At 36.9% G+C, this 18,851-nt stretch overlaps 1 protein-coding gene across 2 annotated transcripts in view; it reads left to right on the forward strand.

The window, feature by feature from the left end:
* The window catches only part of pde4d (phosphodiesterase 4D, cAMP-specific), a 148,136-nt gene that overhangs the window by 11,347 nt on the left and 117,938 nt on the right, over positions 1 to 18,851 (forward strand). The window contains exon 3 of one of the 2 annotated variants that reach the window (XM_048208699.1): positions 6,840 to 7,072. In XM_048208699.1, the coding sequence (XP_048064656.1) occupies positions 6,840 to 7,072 (233 nt within the window). Of the gene's footprint in view, positions 1 to 6,839; positions 7,073 to 10,373; positions 11,367 to 18,851 lie in introns of those variants that run through there. The other variant, XM_048208698.1, reaches the window with a different exon arrangement.

Genomic DNA, 18,851 nt, shown 5'->3' on the forward strand with positions numbered 1-18,851 from the left:
ACAATTTATGTTACATTTAAATTACTTAATTGTATTGTTTGTCATAGTTATTATATTATAGTCTTGTAGATAAGGAAATGTTCACATTGTATAGTGACGAGTTTATGGTGGTTGCCATTTAGTGGTTTGGGGGAATATAAAATGAAACTTTTTTTATGGATTCTGGAGGCCTTTAGCCTTACTATGCCCTATGTAAGCTTTTAAACTGAAATATGTCTCTAAAATATATCTTACAGAACTAGTCTCAAGGAGGCAGATGAAGTGTAGTCTTTCATCTGAAAGATTAATGAATTGAGATTTGCCATTGACCTGTTGTCATTTAGCTCTAGGCTACATGATAAGAAACTCTCATCGCTTGTCATCACCTGTGTAACCCACGTTACTGCTCACATCACAAAAGCCCGGGGCAATGCTGAGGCTCCATTGGCACCCCATAAAGAACTTCATATCACTGTGATTCATTTTTGGTGTTTTAACTCTGTATTTCAGGACTCAATGATGTCTAAAATGTTTTTGTTTTAAGGACTACTTAGGAGTTTGTCATTTAGAAGTGCCTTTATGTGTGAGTTACAGCTCATTTAGTCCATTTTAATATTCAAAACATCCTTTTCACAATTAATATTTTTCATTAAATGTGCAATGAATTTTTCTTTAGTGTTTGAATGACAAGTTAAACTGTCTAGGCTATTTACCTTCCCTGAAATTCTAATGAACATACCTGCTGACTGAATCCCTGAGCAATTCAGAACATTTGGATTTCAAACTACAGTAAAAGAAGAAAGAAAAATCGTCTGCTTTGAAGTCTGTTCGTTAAATATCATCAAATCTCTCTTAATAAAGTACCTCATTTGGATGCCGGTCTTTACCCATGTGACACCTTAATCATTCCCCTCTGAAATCACATTTACCAATATTTAAACGCAGTGGTGCGCTACAAAGAATCAGTGACGATAATTAAATTGTTGATATATTCAATGCATCTGTGAAAACACTGGTAAATGGATCAAAGGTTTACATATTTACTCGCTTATTTATTTATGAGTTGGCCGATGGATTGCAGATTTCATTTGGGGAATAAGATTGAGGTGTTCCCCTGATAGGGAGCACGTTTCCTTGTGGTTAATGCGTTTTTCACGGGATGTGGCTACAGCCATCCGAGTAGAGAGGTGAGACATTGTTTAATGCTCTCACCTTGAGTCAAAAGACATTTATTTTCTGTTCAAAACTCTTATTTCACAGTCAGGCGGCGATGATTTAGATAAATTAGTTTTTAGTTCATATCTGATTTGTCATCAAAACTAAAATTGCTTGTCAAAAATCGATGTAATTTAATCCTCTACCACCTCCCAAAATGGGACCACTGTATGTTTATACAGTATGTGTGATGTCTGTGATATATATATATATATATATATATATATATATATATATATATATATATATATATATCCATATTGACTTGAAAGCATCACGGAGTTGTTGCAGATTTGCACATCCATGATTCGCATCTCCTATTCCAGCACATCCCAAAGCTGCTCTATTGGATTGAGATATGGTGACTGTGGAGGTCCATTTGAGTACAGTGAACTCGACTGTCATGTTCAAGAAACCAGTTTGAGATGATTTGAGCTTTGTAACATGGCGCGTTATCCTGCTGGAAGTAGCCATAAGATGGGTACACTGTGGTCATAAAGGGATAGTCATGGTCAGCAATACTCAGGTAGGATGTGGTGTTTAAATTATGCTCAATTGGCACTAAGAGGCCCAAAGTATGCCAACAAAATACCCCCCACACCATTAAACCACCACCAGCAGCCTGAACTGTTGATACAAGTCATGATGGATCCATGTTTTCATGTTGTTTACGGCGAATTCTGACCCCACCATCTTCTATTGTCCATTTTTGGTGAGACTGTGCAAAAAAGCATGAAACTTTAGAATATCCAGATGAAATATCCCTTTGCATCCACACTTCCCCCGTTAAACCCCCTACAATGGCATTAAAAATGCATTACATCTAACTTGCATGCTTTGAAAAGGTAAATTAATTGTTCCTGAAGGCCAGAACTTTTTTTAAACTCTTCAGTTCACATGGGACACCTTGTTTTTGCTTTCAGCACTATCTAAGTGAACACAATTAAGTAATTAATAATGTATGAGGTGATAAGGTAAACCTCCTGAGAGATGTTTCTATAGAACAGAACACAAAGGAAAATGTCAGTGTCAGAAAAGAAGCAAATACCTGTCTTTGAGAACAGGTACTCCTTCATTTCCCCTTCAGTCAGAGATCTAAATGGGGTTTTGACTAAGAATTATTAAATAATTTATCTTTCAGGATAATCGAACTTTTTCATTGCATTTTGGGGAGCCAAAATCAGTGCCTGAAGGACAATGAGTGCAGAGCATCTTTGTGTGAATCAATGGTGATTTGTGTGTTCTACTTTGTCCTGAGGCTGTTTGGAGAGAGCTGGTCTCTCTGTATCAAATCAATATCGCCTTGTTGTATCCAGAGGGGAGAGATGGCTCTCTCATGCGTTTTCAGAGCATATTGTAAAAAGAATAGTGGACTGATGATCACAACAAACAGGAATGATGAATGAATTGATGGATATGTGTCACATGATCCTTCAGAAATCATGCTAATGATGATTCTATGCTATATATATTGTTGTTGTTGTTGACACATTTATTTGTCAAATTCCGAATATAGTACTGTAAAACCTTTTTACACATGGTCTCATGGGCTGATCTACTTTAATTTGAGATCTTTGGAGCATATATATTTTAGATGTTGCAATTCCAGTGATTTCAATATTATTTAAATGTTTTATATATATTCAAATTAATTAGGCCAAAGTTAATGGAACACTCATTCATTATAAAAATTAAAAGCTAATGGTCCATTTAGATTATATGAATACATTCATTGTTTTAAAGGGATATTTCACCCAAAAATGCAAATTTCCTGTTAATTTGCTCACCCTCAGGCCATCCAAGATGTAGTAGTAGGTAACATTTTTTCTTCAGTTGACTGTTAAACAATAAAGATTTTTAGTTGAAATTGTGGTCTTTGGTGATTTGTATAATGCAAGTCAAATAGCTAACGTTACCGTCAATTTGAGGGGGGAAAAACATACAGACAAAACAAAATAATACAAGTTATGAAGTGAAATGATCAGTCTCTGTGCAAGAAACTGAACATTATTTACAACATTATTACCTGTAATCTACAGCCTCGGCAAACAGTCCTAGGCGCGTTCATGACAGTCTGGAGCGCGAGCTAAGACAGCTCGAAATTGGGATTTTTCCCACCTTGTTCTTGAAAATAACGTCGAACGAGATGGTCCTCACTGCAGAACCCAAGATCCAAGGTTTGGAGCTGGATCTAGATCCAACTCCTCCCACTTTATATATCCCTAAACCTACCCGTCTCCGCCCCCGAATCTAAACCTACCCATCTCCACCCCCTGAAATCTGGATCCAACTCCTCCCACTTTACACATCCCTAAACCTACCCATCTCCGCCCCCTGGATCTAAACCTACCCGTCTCCAGGCCCTGAATCTGGATCCAACTCCTCCCACTTTACATATCCCTAAACCTACCCGTCTCCGCCCCCTGAATCTGGATCCAACTCCTTCCACTTTACATATCCCTAAACCTACCCATCTCCGCCCCCTGAATCTAAACCTACCCATCTCAACCCCCTGAATCTGGATCCAACTCCTCCCAATTTACATATCCCTAAACCTACCTGTCTTTGCCCCCTGAATCTGGACCCAACTCCTCCCACTTTATATATCCCTAAATCTACCCGTCTCCGCCCCCTGAATCTGGATCCAACTCCTCCCACTTTACATATCCCTAAACCTACCCGTCTCCGCCCCCTGAATCTGGATCCAACTCCTCCCACTTTACATATCCCTAAACCTACCCGTCTCCGCCCCCTGAATCTAAACCTACCCATCTCAACCCCCTGAATCTGGATCCAACTCCTCCCAATTTACATATCCCTAAACCTACCTGTCTTTGCCCCCTGAATCTGGATCCAACTCCTCCCACTTAACATATCCCTAAACCTACCCGTCTCCACCCCCTGAATCTGGATCCAACTCCTGCCACTTTACATATCCCTAAACCTACCTGTCTCCGCGCCCTGAATCTGGACCCAACTCCTTCCACTTTATATATCCCTAAACCTACCCGTCTCCGCCCCCTGAATCTGGACCCAACTCCTCCCACTTTATATATCCCTAAACCTACCCGTCTCCGCCCCCTGAATCTGGATCCAACTCCTCCCACTTAACATATCCTTAAACCTACCCGTCTCCGCCCCCTGGATCTAAACCTACCCATCTCCACCCCCTGAATCTGGATCCAACTCCTCCCACTTTACATATCCCTAAATCTACCCGTCTCCGCCCCCTGGATCTAAACCTACTAGGGGTGTAACGATTCACTCGTTTTCTCGATGCATCGATTACAAATACTGACGATGCATGTATCGATCTTGAAACATGTTTTTTGAATCGTGAATCGTTTATTTCGGTCGATAATCGATGTAAAATGCTAAGAATCGGATTAATCGCTTTCTATAGCGATTCAGTATTTAAAATATATAAACATTAAATTACTACATGCGCAAACTGATGGAGACGTTGTGCGCCGTCATTTTGCGCCTTCCCTCACAGATCTCCTTCACAGACACGCGCGGCTGCACTCTTTACCGCCTTTCACTGGATTGCGCTCGCGCTCAGTCCGTAGCCCACTTTGAGCTCTCCTCAGGACGGCCACTGCTGTTCACATGAGCAGATGACAGCTCTCTATTAAGACAACAATAGTCCTGAGTCAAACTGCTCAAGCCATTGATAAAGCTGCCAAGTCATTGCGCGGTCACTACTGTTGAAATAAAACGTGGAAACGTTTTTATTACGTGGAAACATCGGAAATGGTTCATTGACATTACCTGAGCAGTTTCAAGGCGCGCATTTATTGCATGGACGGAGCAAGCACATAATGTAAGTGTCTAAATGCACAGTTCAATGAATGATAAATGAAATGAACTTAATGTCGTTAAACTGAATGTACGAAGGAAACTGCTGAAATAACTACAACATTAACAACACGGACATAAAAGCGCGCGATTTATCAATCAGATGCACGTTAAAGTTTGCTTTCGTTACTATAGCAACAGTAGAAACCCAGCGCGTTTTTTTTCCAGAATCATCAGAAGGAAAATGTTCCGTATAAAGAGAACAAAGAGGGCTTTTCTTACTATTCTGTGAAGAAAAGTTAGTTTAGGATTAGTTGGGAAAGTGCATGATAGTCTCTCCATGTAAGCATTAGTATGTTTAATGTACCTGGAACACTTTTATAAGGTTGTTTAGCCTTTAACACTATCCTCCTCTATAGTTAACATGAACTAGGCCTAACAACACTTTTAAAGCCCTTTTAAAGTTTTGGCTTATGTAAATTTCCACAAATGCCAATTTTTATAGGCTATTAAAATAAAGTTATGTAGCATCATTGAAAACTAACATGAACTAACATTAACAATGGACAAAAGGTTTTTGTTTGTTTGTTTGTTTGTTTTTGCCCTTACTCTCTAACCTCCTGAAGGCCGCTGTGTAATTTGCACCCTGACTAAGATACGTTGAGGGAAGCATTTCAATATCCTTATAAATGCATATTAAAATGCAGAATCGAATCAAATTAATCGAATCGCATCGAATTTTAATGTGAACGCTGTCTACCAAAAAATTCACAGCCCTAAAACCTACCCATCTCCACCAACCGTACTTACTTGTGCTTGTCCTGGATGCAGCAACCTATATATGCGTGATCTCACAGATTCTCAACGTTTAAGCTTCCGCGCATACGTCATTATGCGACAGGAAGCTCGCGCCAAAGACTCTCGTGAATGCTCTCAGGACCATTTGAGATTGTGGATTACATGTAATAATGTTGTAAATAATTTTCAGTTTCTTGCACAGACGGATCGATTTGCTTTGTAAGACCTCAGTGTATCATCTGGCGCCATGGATATTAATTTTATTTTACCAGTAATATGTTTGTGACTCTCAGAGACAGTAGCCATTGACTTGCATTATACAAATCACCAAGGACCACGAACTATCCCAAAGTGCCAAGCTGAAAAATCACACTTAAAGGGTTAGTTCACCCAAAAATGAAATTTCTGTCATTAAGTATTCACCCTTATGTCATTCCAAACCCCTGAGACCTTCTTTCATCTTCGGAACAGAGTATCAGCATCACATGCATGTGTCGTTGTGCTCATGTGAACAGCGTCAGCCAATACTGAGCCGGCGTTCAGATGTAAACACGGAATTGCTGCACTGTGTCAACTGCGCAGGAGACTGACAGGCAGGAGAAGAGATTGTTGAATAAAGTTGTTATTTTTGCGCACAGAAATTATTCTCGTCGCTTCATAACATTAAGATTGAACCACTGTAGTCACATTGACTATTTTAACAATGTCTTTACTACTTTTCTTGACCTTGAATGACGGTAATTACATTGCTTTCTATGGGGGCTAAAAAAACCCCTCTCAGATTTCATCAAAAATATGTCAATTTATGTTCCGAAGATGAACAAAGGTCTTATGGGTTTGGAACGACATGATGGTGAGTAACGTTACTTAATGACACACATTTCATTTTTGGGTGAACTAACCCTTTAAAACCTATCACATGATAAATGGATCATCGTTGAAAGATCTAAATTGGACTCTATTTTTTAATAAAAGACTCTAATACTAAAAGTGCTCTAATACTGTTATGCATTTCAGAAAAATCATTAATTAAACCCTCACACTTTCAGGTCTCAGATTGCACCCCAGAGTCCCCAGACTCATGCTCGCTGTCCTGCATGGAGCCCTTTGCGGTCCGCAGGCTTTCCTGTCGGACCGTCCAGCTGCCTCCTTTGGCCTTCAGGCAGGCAGAGCAGTACTACTGTGAGAGGAAACCAGAGACCGAGACGGCCCAGCCTCGACCCACCAGCCTCCCGTTGAGAGCACCCCCCCTCATTGCCATCACTTCTGCAGATACAAGCAGGTAATCAGCTGGGATTTTATTTTTATTTTCTCATTGTTCATCATTAATTTTGTGTTACATTTGCAGAAAGAGTAAGACTGTACATTTTAAATGTGTATGTTTGTTGTCAATGTTGAAGGTCACGTATTACAAGTAACGTGCGTAACGTAATCAGATTACTTTTTTGATGCAGCAAGTAATTCATTAATAAATTAAACAGTAATATTTGAGTTAAGTAATGCATGTTACTTTTCAGTTTAACAACATAATTACTTTTTTGGGAGTAATATATTACTTTTAAAAGTAACTTTACCCAACACTGTTTGGATTTTTTACATTAGCAAAACTAAAAAGTCATTTAAGTAAATAGCTGAGACTTAAAACAGAAGCTTTTACTTTCAAACGTAATTAACAAGGGTCAAAGAACCTCTTATAGAAACTTCAAATCTGCTTTTGTCTGATCTAGACCTAGAGCTAATTGTACTTTTGATCTGTTTGTTTCCTCATGCTTTGGAGACTTATTACAAGAACATTTGTTTTTGTCAAAGTCAGTGACACACTTTGATTGTGACTGCTGTTCTAAACAGTAGCCAATATGTCTTGGTTTATATTGTGTCATATTTCTTTTGTAAATACATTTTAATGCATGAAGGTAAAATATAAGATCAGAGGTTCTCCACTGATTTTGCTGGAGAAAAAAGAAAACAATTGGTGACCCATCACTGAACCAAAGTTGACAAGAAATGTCCTTATAATTATTATCACAAACTGCAGGTAATAACTGATACCGTTTGCACAGATTGCAAATAGTGTTAGATACTGTTTGCACCAAGTCTAAATATCAATAAACAGCATCTTGTTTAAACTAAGTGCAAATAGTGATAGATGGTATTCACACAGGGTAAATAGAAGTGAAATGCTGTTTGTACTAAAGGTAAATTGTCTGAGAATTGGCAGGCAAACTTGAAAATAGTGAAAAGAGTCTCTGCCAACAACAAGGTTATTTTCACATTGTGTAAACAGACTCTGTCAACTTATTAACATGACATAGTCTAAATGGAAAAACTGACATTTTTATTTTAAGGTAGACATTTTAGTTTAACAAAGATGTACATTTTATTTTTTATTTTTTTTAAGTTTTTGGTTTTTACATGGCTTTGTAGCCTTGTGATGTTTGATGAAACATGGTGGAACAGTTCAGCGGTCCAAAGAAGGAATACAGTCCAACCGAAGACAACTCAATCATAGCTAGCAATTTTCTCATAATTATCATCTAAAGCAAAAGATGATTGACAGTCATGTCAGCTAGAGACAGAGAATCTGTCAATCAAGTGCCCAGTGATATGCAACATCAGCTCCCGTCTACGGCGCATAGAATTTATACATGCACACAAGGCTTGTTTTTCGCTTCTGATTATGGTAAATCATTTTTTTAACACCCCAGGAGGCCTCAGTCTCCAACTGTGAAGACTGGAAATTTTTTGAAGTTTAGACATTCACAAGAGAAGATTTTTACTTGTATTGCAGAAACTGTTGCTAATACTCACCACCAGTATGAACTATTGTCTTAATTGCGTTACACTGGCCAGTATTCAATTGGGTCGTCTTCCCTGAATAAGCCTTGCGTCTTGATTGTGTGTATGCATCATATTCCTGTTTCATACCAGGCTGTAATTCACAAGGTCATGCTCCCCTCTTTACAATTCAGTGAATATTCTAATATGCAGACTTCAGTGGATAAATTGTCTCAATTCTTCTTCCCCCGTTGCCTCTAATGGAAAGGGTGCTTTATCAGACACCTCTCTATTACACACACTTGTCTTTGAATTTCCTTCCTGTCAGCGCTGTGTCATACGCAGGACAGTCATTCTAACAAGGCTTTGGTTTTAGTGCCTGAACTGAGAATTGTCTCGCATTGTATTTGAGTGAAAAAATTATCTTCGATAAAAGTGAGAAGGAGCAAAAACAGATTTGCTGTCAAAAGTAATTTCATGCTTGTAACTTCAGGATTCTGTGTGGTTGTTTGGTGATTATCGTTCGCTCAGGTTGAACCAACACCTAAAGGCTGCTGTCAGTACTGCTCAGCTCATGTGAGGAAATCTGAGTGTATGATGACCTGTCAGGAGTCAGCTTATATTTATATTTGTATTGAGAAAAAAAAAAAAAAAAAAAAAGATTTAAAAAAAAAAAAAATGTAATATGTGATCCTGGACCACAAAACCAGTCATAAGGGTCAATTTTTTTGAAATTGAGATTTATATATCATCTGAAAGCTGAATAAATAAGCTTTTGCATTTGTTAGGATAGGACAATATTTGGTCGAGATACTATTTGAAAATCTGGAATCTGAGGGTGCAAAAAAATCTAAATATTGAGAAAATTGCCTTTAAAGTTGTCCAAATGAATTCCTTAGCAATGCATATCGACATTTTTTATATATTTACGGTAGGAAATTTACAAAATATCTTCGTGGAACATGATCATTATTTAATATTCTAATGATTTTTGGCATAAAAGTAAAATCAATCATTTTGACCCATATATTGTTGGCTGTTGCTACAAATATATCTGTGCGACTTATGACTGGTTTTGTGGTTCAGGGTCACATATAGAATATAATTAAAATTTGTTATGGAAAAATACAAACTAAAATTATATATATATGTGTGTGTGTGTGTGTGTGTGTGTGTGTGTGTGTGTGTGTAATTTATTCCTGTGATGAAAAAGCTGAATTTTCAGTGTCATGATCCTGCAGAAATCATTTTAATATGCTGATTTGCTGCTCAAAAAACATTATATTATTACATTATATTAACATATTATTATTATCATTGTTGATAACAGTTTTTGCTGCTTAACATTTTTGTGGAAACAATGATACCATTCAAGTATTTGTGGTAAGATTTAAAAATAGAGAGAATTTATAACTTTTATTCATCAAGAATGCATTAAATTGATCAAAGGTGACAGAAAAGAGACATTTATAATGTATAATGTCATGAAAAAGACTTCTATTTAATAAATGCTTTAATAAATTTAATAAATACATTTAATAAATGCAAATAAATGCTGTTCATTTAACTTTCTATTCATCAAAGAATCCTGAAAAAAAGTATCACCTTTTCCACAACATTGATAATAATAATAAATGTTACCTGAGCACCAAATCAGCATATTAGAATGATTTCTGAAGGATCATGTGACACTGAAGACTGAAGTAATGATGCTGAAAATTCAGATTTACCATCACAGGAATAAATTTTAAAATATTCAAATAGGAAACAGTTCTTTTAATTTGTAATAATATTTCGCAATATTACAGTTTTTACTCTATTTTTGATTAAATGAATGCAGCCTTGGTAATAAGAGACTTCTTTCAAAAGCATTAAAACTTTTTATAAGTACTGTATATGTAGCCCCACTGCACCTATTTTTTCTTCGTCATATGACTGGCTATCACGAACAAATAAGGTTTTTTTTCTTCCCCAAGTTGTTTCCCCATTGTGCTAAGAGCATTAGGCTCCTCCCCCTGGGCTGTCAGTCAACCTGTGCCCAATAAATATCGATCTCCTCCCAGCATCACTTCTGTGAAGTGGAGATGAGAGTGAGAGTGAGAGCGTTTGGATGCGTTTTCCGTCCAGTCAAGGCGCGAGATTGGGATGCTTATGTTGTTGCATGGACCGCGAAGATTCGCTGGTTTATTTGGGAAGCAATTTAACGGGACAGGCGGAGTTTTATGTTATTGTGGACATTATGATAGAAGCGAGCTGCGATCTCTATAGACGATGAACTATTGGACAGAATGGATCAATTCAGTATAGTGTACATCAAAAATGACTTTTCTGTTTATATGCATTTGCAGATTTCACGTAGAATATTGTTGCTTTCATGGAATAAGCACTAATAATGTACTTTATACCACGCTTTCTTATGGATGTTATCAAAGTTTCGGACAATTCGCACCAAAGCTAGTTGCAATAATTACCTCACAAAATAAATTTTTTGACAAATTTTAGCAAGTGGATACAACTGCAAGAATGGACGCGGGAAGCGATGTATCAACTTTGGTTTCTGGTTCCGGTACTGATAATGCCCCAAAACATCTCTGGAGGCAACAGAACCCGGTTCCTCTTCAAATCCAAAACTCTCTCGCCTCGCGCAAGAACTTCCGAGTGAGGCAGAGAGGGTTTTCCGACACGGAAAAGTACCTGAATCCCAGAACCATGGACCGGACATATGCCGTGGACACCGGTAACCGTCCCGGTTTAAAAAAATCCAGAATGTCATGGCCATCATCCTTTCAAGGACTTAAACGGTAAGAATATGATTTTGCCATTATGTGAAACTAAACGAAATAAATACTTTAGAATTACTTTAAACAGATTTTATGTAGTGGAAAAATAATTATGTTTATTAATTCTAAATGAACTTAGTTTGCATAATATATAGCCTATATGTTTATATTATTAAATTAATATCTTACTAATTGATACATAAATAGAAAAGGAAACGTCAAAACTTGATTTGTTACAGTTGGTATTTGGGTTGGGGGGAATAAAATGTATATAAATCTAAATTTTGGAATATAAATGTCTTAAACTTTAAATTGTGATATTATGCATGGGATGCCATCTTGAGAAGCATCACAGAAGTCATGCAAGTACAAGGTATGTGCTTTACACCATGCAGTGCTTTGTGAGTTAAAATGATAATTCATTCACATGCCTTTCTAATTGGCTGGCTGTGAGTTTGGTTACGGCATGTTTGCTTTCAGTCTGGAAAGAAATAAGGCTTTTTGCTGGAATCTTCCTGGTTATGACACAGTGCTACAGATGGATTGCAAAACGGATTGACACAGATATGGGTCAGAATATTATATAAATAGGTTTAAGTATAAATGGCCTGTAGTAAAAATACAAACAGGTTAGCAAATGGCTAAGCAATAATTTGAATGTTCAGGTAATTATAATCAATATTTCTAATTAGCCCAGAGCATGATGCATGCCTTCTCCTGATGAGTTTGTGCATAAGTATTTTTCGCGTCTATTGCTCTCTGGAGAGCCCTCTGGAGAACTGCTGTCCTTCACGGCTCCTCCTTCATTCACCGAATGAGAAATAAGACTGTTTACACCCATCACAGACTAATTCATTGCAAGCTGAGCACCAGACGTTCACATCCAGTCCCTGTTGGTCTAGTACTTGGCAAGAGGAGACCAACGGTTCAAATGTTCCCTGAAGGGAGTGTTTATCAGAGAGCCTATTACAGGCAGAAATATGCAGATACACTTGAATAATAATAGACCGTTAGTCACAGTTTTGATACCTTTCAGTCAGCAATGAAATATTTCCTTTGTCATCACATTGCCAATTAGATAAACAGTGGTAAATGTCATATCATTCACCTTGACAGACGTTGGAGATTTCGCTGCATGTTTTTACCCATCTTCTGTCCTTTTTTCTCAATGATTCTTCTCTAAAATGTTAGTATTTTTTTATAAGACAATGTGCAAATCAAATCAACAAATCAAATCAATTTTTGTGTCTTCAACCTAAGCGCACCTGATTTATGACGTCAGAGTTCAGTATAAACACTAATGGAAGAAAAGCAAGTCCTACTTTCTATCATTAGGCATATAATTGCTTCTGTAGTCCATTTAAATCCATTTTCTCATTACTGTACATTTATTTCCTATGAGACTCACGGAGGGGGTTGAAATTCAACCCCACACATTTAGACCACGACCAGACTGTATGACTCACTTTAATGTGAATGTTATCGCAATTTTAGTATCCAGGGCCACCGAGCCCCTTCATTTTGAGTTTTCCTTGCTGAGCAAATTGGTCTCAGTGTTTGTGGAATGATATTTAAGATCAGCACATATGAACAAACAAATACTTTTTTCTTTTGCTTTCAAGAAAAGTTAGGTTATATACATGTTTAGATGCATGGACAAAAAAATAGCAACATCTATAGGGAACAAATCTGTGCCTGCTTGACTATGATTTTAGATGTACAGCTTTCATTGAAATTACCTTTTAATGGTATACAATTCTTTTTGATGACATTTGATCTGATTTCTTATGATATTTAATTGACAAAATGGATTGTAAATTGTTCTTTGGTTGTTTTGACATGTTTGAAGGATGTGTAAGAAGGTCTGTTTGTGAATTATGTCTGAACCTTTCTGCTCATTGCCTCCTTTGTGCATTGCACTGAGGAACTGACTTGAAAGGATCCAATATCAGCAAACACTGTGCACATGTCTGCCAAGGTCATTGTATCCCAAGGGGTCATTGTTGCACTGGTCCCTGGAAACACCTGAGATGTGAATGTGTTTATGCTGTGCTCCTGTGTGTGAGAGCTGTTACATTAGACCCCACGGTCAGCATAGTTCATCCTGATGGATGACGTTATTAATGGAGAGAGCAGCGAGTAGTTGTGACACTGAAGATCTTGTTTGATTAGCTAATGATTGGGGACGGGAAAGATTGTGTCATCATGGTGAGATGAACTCCTGTGCATTGCGGTGATGTGTTTCAGGTAGTAGTTTTTGTTTTTTAGTTCAGCATGCTAATTTGACTGATTTTTTTTATACTGTCTCTCAGTGACAACTTTATAGTGCAGATATTCTGCCTGTCAGACAGCATGGTTTTGGTTTCTAAAGTAGTCTCAGTTGTACTACTGTTTTGTGTACTGTTTTGTACACAAACGCGCGCACACACACACACACACACACACACACTCTAACAGCTAAATCCCTCAGAGACCTGATATGCACTATGGTGCAGAACTGCCTCCAGACGCAGACAAAGCTTTCTTGGTGCCCAGGCGCACAGTTGCTTTAAATCCAGATTGCTCCTGGTGTGCATGGAGAGCTTCTTGTAGAAACCTAGTAGTAAAACCGATACCAGAGCTGGGCAATATATTTAATATTGATGATATATTTGATACATTTCCAGAAATAAAACTAAGCAACATGACGCATATTGTAAGTATTTTAATGTTTGTTCATTTGGCTAATAATTGGCCAGAATTAGACAGTTTTGTGATTTTTTTTTTTGTATTTTTTTTTTGCATAATTTATTCCCAGAAAATGAATTAACTGATCAGTGTATATCTTAAAATGCAATGTCTGTTTAACGTGTATGTTGTTTTGTGAAGAATGATTATGAGAATGTTAAGAAAGATGTTAAACTTTTAAAGCTTAAAGGTGCAACATGTAATATTTATTGTCCGCTAGTTACTGTAGTATGAAGCAGAGCAGGACCGAGTGTTGTGGAAGATGAACGAGGTCGCTGGAGCGATTGCGTAACACACGCCGCGAGCAGAGGAACTTTTATTATCCACAGTCGCCGGCGCTGCTTCCGCTTTTCTGGTCATGAGTATGAGGTAACGCAGCTCTGTTTATCATATTAGATACATTTGAGTGTGTTGAAAATGATGTTATAACGTTACTCTGTGCGTTCGCTCTGCGGCTGCTGTGAGACACTTGTTTGAAACACTGCAGTAAGCTAGATCGATTTTAGAATATCATGTTAAATGTTGGAAGGTTTGTGTTGATAAATGGCATGGAATTAATTGTAAAACATATTGTATGATGGAGAAAATGCTGTATAACTGTTACTAAAAATAAAGCAGCATCTGATTATGCTATGTTAGCTACTTGACAAAATATTGTTTTTCTCTGAGGCATGGTAAAGCATGGTACTCGCAAAAAATCATTTAGATTATTTAAACAATAAGACTAAACGTGTTGAGCTATATAACAACAATTAGTTTTCTGTCTATAAATATATCAAAACAGTTGTTCCCTTTGCCTATTAAAACATGTAAATACTTAAAGCATTTCCATGGTTTCTACAAAATAAAAAAAACCGAGGATAATCTATCTGTCTGTCGTTCTATCATTCGTTCTATCATTCTATTTACAATATCTATCTGTCTGTCTGTTTTTTTATATTATTTTCTGTATCATTATGCCAGTCTACAGTCACATGATCCTTCAGAAATGCAGATTTGCTACTTAAGAAACATTTCTTATTATCAGTGTTGAAAATGGCAGTGCCCTTTAGTAGTTTTGTGAAAAAAGTGATTCCCCTCCCCATGTATTTTTACATTCGAAGACAATTCAAAAGAACAATATTTATTTGAAATAAAAATCTTTTGTAACATTGTCTTTAATGTCACTTTTGATCAATTTAATGAATCCTTGCTGTATTACAATTAAAAATCTTACTTAACCAAACTTTAGAATGGTGTAAATTTATAATATATATTTGTGTTTCGTAATACTTAAAAAAAAAGCTTCAATACCCAGTCTTACCTGATACAGAGCAGATTAAATGGCATCATGATCTCTTACAGTATGTGAGTTGCCAACAGATCAATACTGTTAGATTTGTATTCTCTGTAAGTCTAAGTTCTGTAAATACACTTCAGATTTGATTGCAGCGATAACTGATGCCTGGCGGCCGAGGCGTTCACCCGTGATGAAGAGTGCTGTCACTGCTAGAGCATCCGTTCTATCTATAAACACAGGGATAGAGTGTCTCCCATGAGTGGTTTGATTTATGTGCGGCAAGAATCGGTGTTCACATTGAATTCAGATGCGGTGAATCAAACTGTGGTGCCATCATGTGCTAACGTGAAAAATTTTTACATTTATGGTATATAAAAAAATTTCAATTCACATCTTCACAGAGGCTTATCTCAGTACAGAACCTAAATGCTGCAGCCCTTTGCAAATGTAAATTTGACCTGTGTCCTCCTAAACGATTCTGCATATGAATCAGTATTTTATGAGTAGGCACTGTTAAAAAATAATCTAAACCACTTCTCCAAAATAAAGGACAGAATTCACTCCCATGGTCCGCAGAAACAAACATGACGTTATTAGTCATAGAAAAACAGGCTTCAGGGGGTCTGTGGCACTGAAAAGAAATTTATGTCAGAAATGAAGAGGACAGAGGCGCTCAGGGGAACCAGTGTTGCTCTAGTTTTTACGTATGCTGGTCAGCCCTCCCTCAATTCTCAGTTTTATGGAAACTTTTTGGACTTATCTTTCTGAACAAATGTTTCTTTTGGATGCAAGTACACATAATAATTCTTGATTCTCTGAGGTATGGGTGGGCGCTATGACCAAAAGTTTCCATCTAGTCATGTTTTTGTATAGTGACTTGAATATTTAATGACATTTATTTAAGTTTCAATTTGTGTGTGTATATATTTCCACACAAATATTAAGCAGCACAACTGTTTTCAACTCTGATAATAGCAAGAAATATTTCTTGAGCACCAAATCAGGTATATTACTGTTTTGTATTTTTGAGCAGATGATAGAAATCTATCTATCTATCTATCTATCTATCTATCTATCTATCTATCTATCTATCTATCTATCTATCTATCTATCTATCTATCTATCTATCTATCTATCTATCTATCTATCTATCTATCTATCTATCTATCTATCTAATCTGTCTATCTGTCAGATTTTAGTATGCCATTTTATAAACCAGTATAGCTGACACATTTATACTGTATATACCACCATACCCCTCAGGAATAAATCATACTGCCGTTCTTCTCTGTTTTGAACAAAATGCATGCAATCATGTCCTTTTCCCTCCAAGGATTTGAGTTGGTGTTACACGACACCTCTGGAGGATTATGTCCGTTCTCTTAAGCTCGATGCTCTGATCCCAGGGGTTAGACTACCTGCAGCCTGTACCTGTGTTTATGACTCACACTAGGCTTACTATTCCGCTTTCCCTGGCAACAATAGAGAACATACATCATCTTGGCTCAGGACTGGGTGGTGTAGTGACTAAAATGCAATATATTTGAGATCTGTATGCTTATTGTTTGTTTGCGTATGCTTCATGCAATTTATAACAGAACAGAAAATCTCCTGCATGAATGATCTAATAAACCCACACACCTAATATAGGAGGCTCAAGGACGGGCTTTGCAAGGTAAAGATGAAACGTACCGGAGAAAATTAGATCACCAAATTTGAATCACTTTGCTGAAAGTTATTTTATTATTTGCAAATTAATATTAATTCGATGTCAAAGCAAAGAAAACAGATTGAAGGTGTAGGACAAGAAACCTCTGTGTCAGAACAAAGTATCTTTTGACCACACACACATACACATTTGTAGGGTAACAGAATGAGATCTTTTACTTTCGCTCGAGGTAATGCTGTACGGGATTACTTGGGGGACTCCTCAAGAGCGGCTGCTTTCTGATTGGTCGCCTGGCTGCGCGCACCGTTCGCCTCAGCGGTCACCTTGGCCTAAAGCATAATGGAAGGTCACATGAAGGTGTGAGGTAGACAAAGACTTTGGCAATTACAGTATTGATTGTTTTAGAAAATAGGGCTGTTACCCTAACATATTTGTTAATGGATTTTTTTCATTGTGTGTGTGTTTTTTTTTTTTTTTTCCAATTATGTCTTCCACCAAGTAGGGTAATACCAGAGGCTGCAGGTTCAGGGCCACATTTCTAGGATCTTATTTATTTATTTATTTATTTTTGTACGTACTAGCAGTTTAGCTAGCTTATAGCACTTTATATCCAGTTCTGTATTTGTATTATTCATTGTCAGGAATGATGAAACATTTAACCCAATTTGTTTCAATATATGAGCCTTTATATATAGTTTTTAAATTCAGTTTTCTTGGAAAGAAATACCTTATTTTTCAACACAAAACTAAGATATTTTCTGTGTATGTGCAGTTAACAAAGTGTGCTACAAAGTAGTTTCTTTATTAGAATAGAAAGAATAGAACCATGTAAGTTTTGTTTAATAATATTCAGTTTAATAATAAAATGGATGTATGTATTCTCATGTAGAACATTTGAAAGATTGACAGTCTGACACCTATTTTGACGCAAAATGCAGTGGGGTCCCATGTTCTGAGAACGGACTGAAAAACAGGATTTAAAATCTAATTTAACCATGGAAATCAATGGAAAGTCTTTGTTTTAAATTTTCCAAAATACTAAGAAACATTACAACGTGATTTCTAGGTCACTAATCAAATAATCAAATTTGTGGCATTAACCATGTGAAATTCTTTGTACAGATGGTCAGATGTTCTTCCACTGAACCACACATTCAGTGGAACCACACGTCCGCTCTTTGGATCATTCTCTGGAAAGCATGATCATCAGGTTACTCACAGACATTTGCAGCCCATTGTATGTACTCCATTGTTTACAGTCATACACATAACAGTGTCAGTCTATTTAAACCTTCCATACCAATACATAGACTTAAGCCCTCAAGACATCTGCCAGCATCATAATTTTGTAGCATTTAAATTATACCTCTGTTTTGTTATGAAGATAAAATAATTGCAGAAGGTTAATAGTTAATTCTGGTGACGACTAGGAATATGGACTGGAAACTGGCCGGCACTCACTTTCTTTTTTAGTTACCTCATAGGAGCACTTACACTGTATGTAAATTATGCAGATGAGATGCAAAGGCCATCCATATAGCCCAGTGGTTTGATAGAAGGCCTATGAATATTTATGAGATGCCAGCTCACTTGTTGACAGCTTTCTCAGACAGCATTTTTTTTTTCCTGCTCCACAACATTTACAAGTTTTGTCTGACCTATTCCATATGAACATGCTTGTGAAGTCCATCACAGATGAAGATATATGCAGTAAAAAAAAAAAAAAATTGGACATATACATTTGTGCTCAAAAGTTTACATACTCCTTGCAAAATCTGCAAAAATGTTTGTGTGTATATATACATTCAGGAAATTAAGATTTTCTTATCAA

This window comes from Megalobrama amblycephala, linkage group LG12 (assembly GCF_018812025.1).
Source record: "Megalobrama amblycephala isolate DHTTF-2021 linkage group LG12, ASM1881202v1, whole genome shotgun sequence".
NCBI lineage: Eukaryota > Metazoa > Chordata > Actinopteri > Cypriniformes > Xenocyprididae > Megalobrama > Megalobrama amblycephala.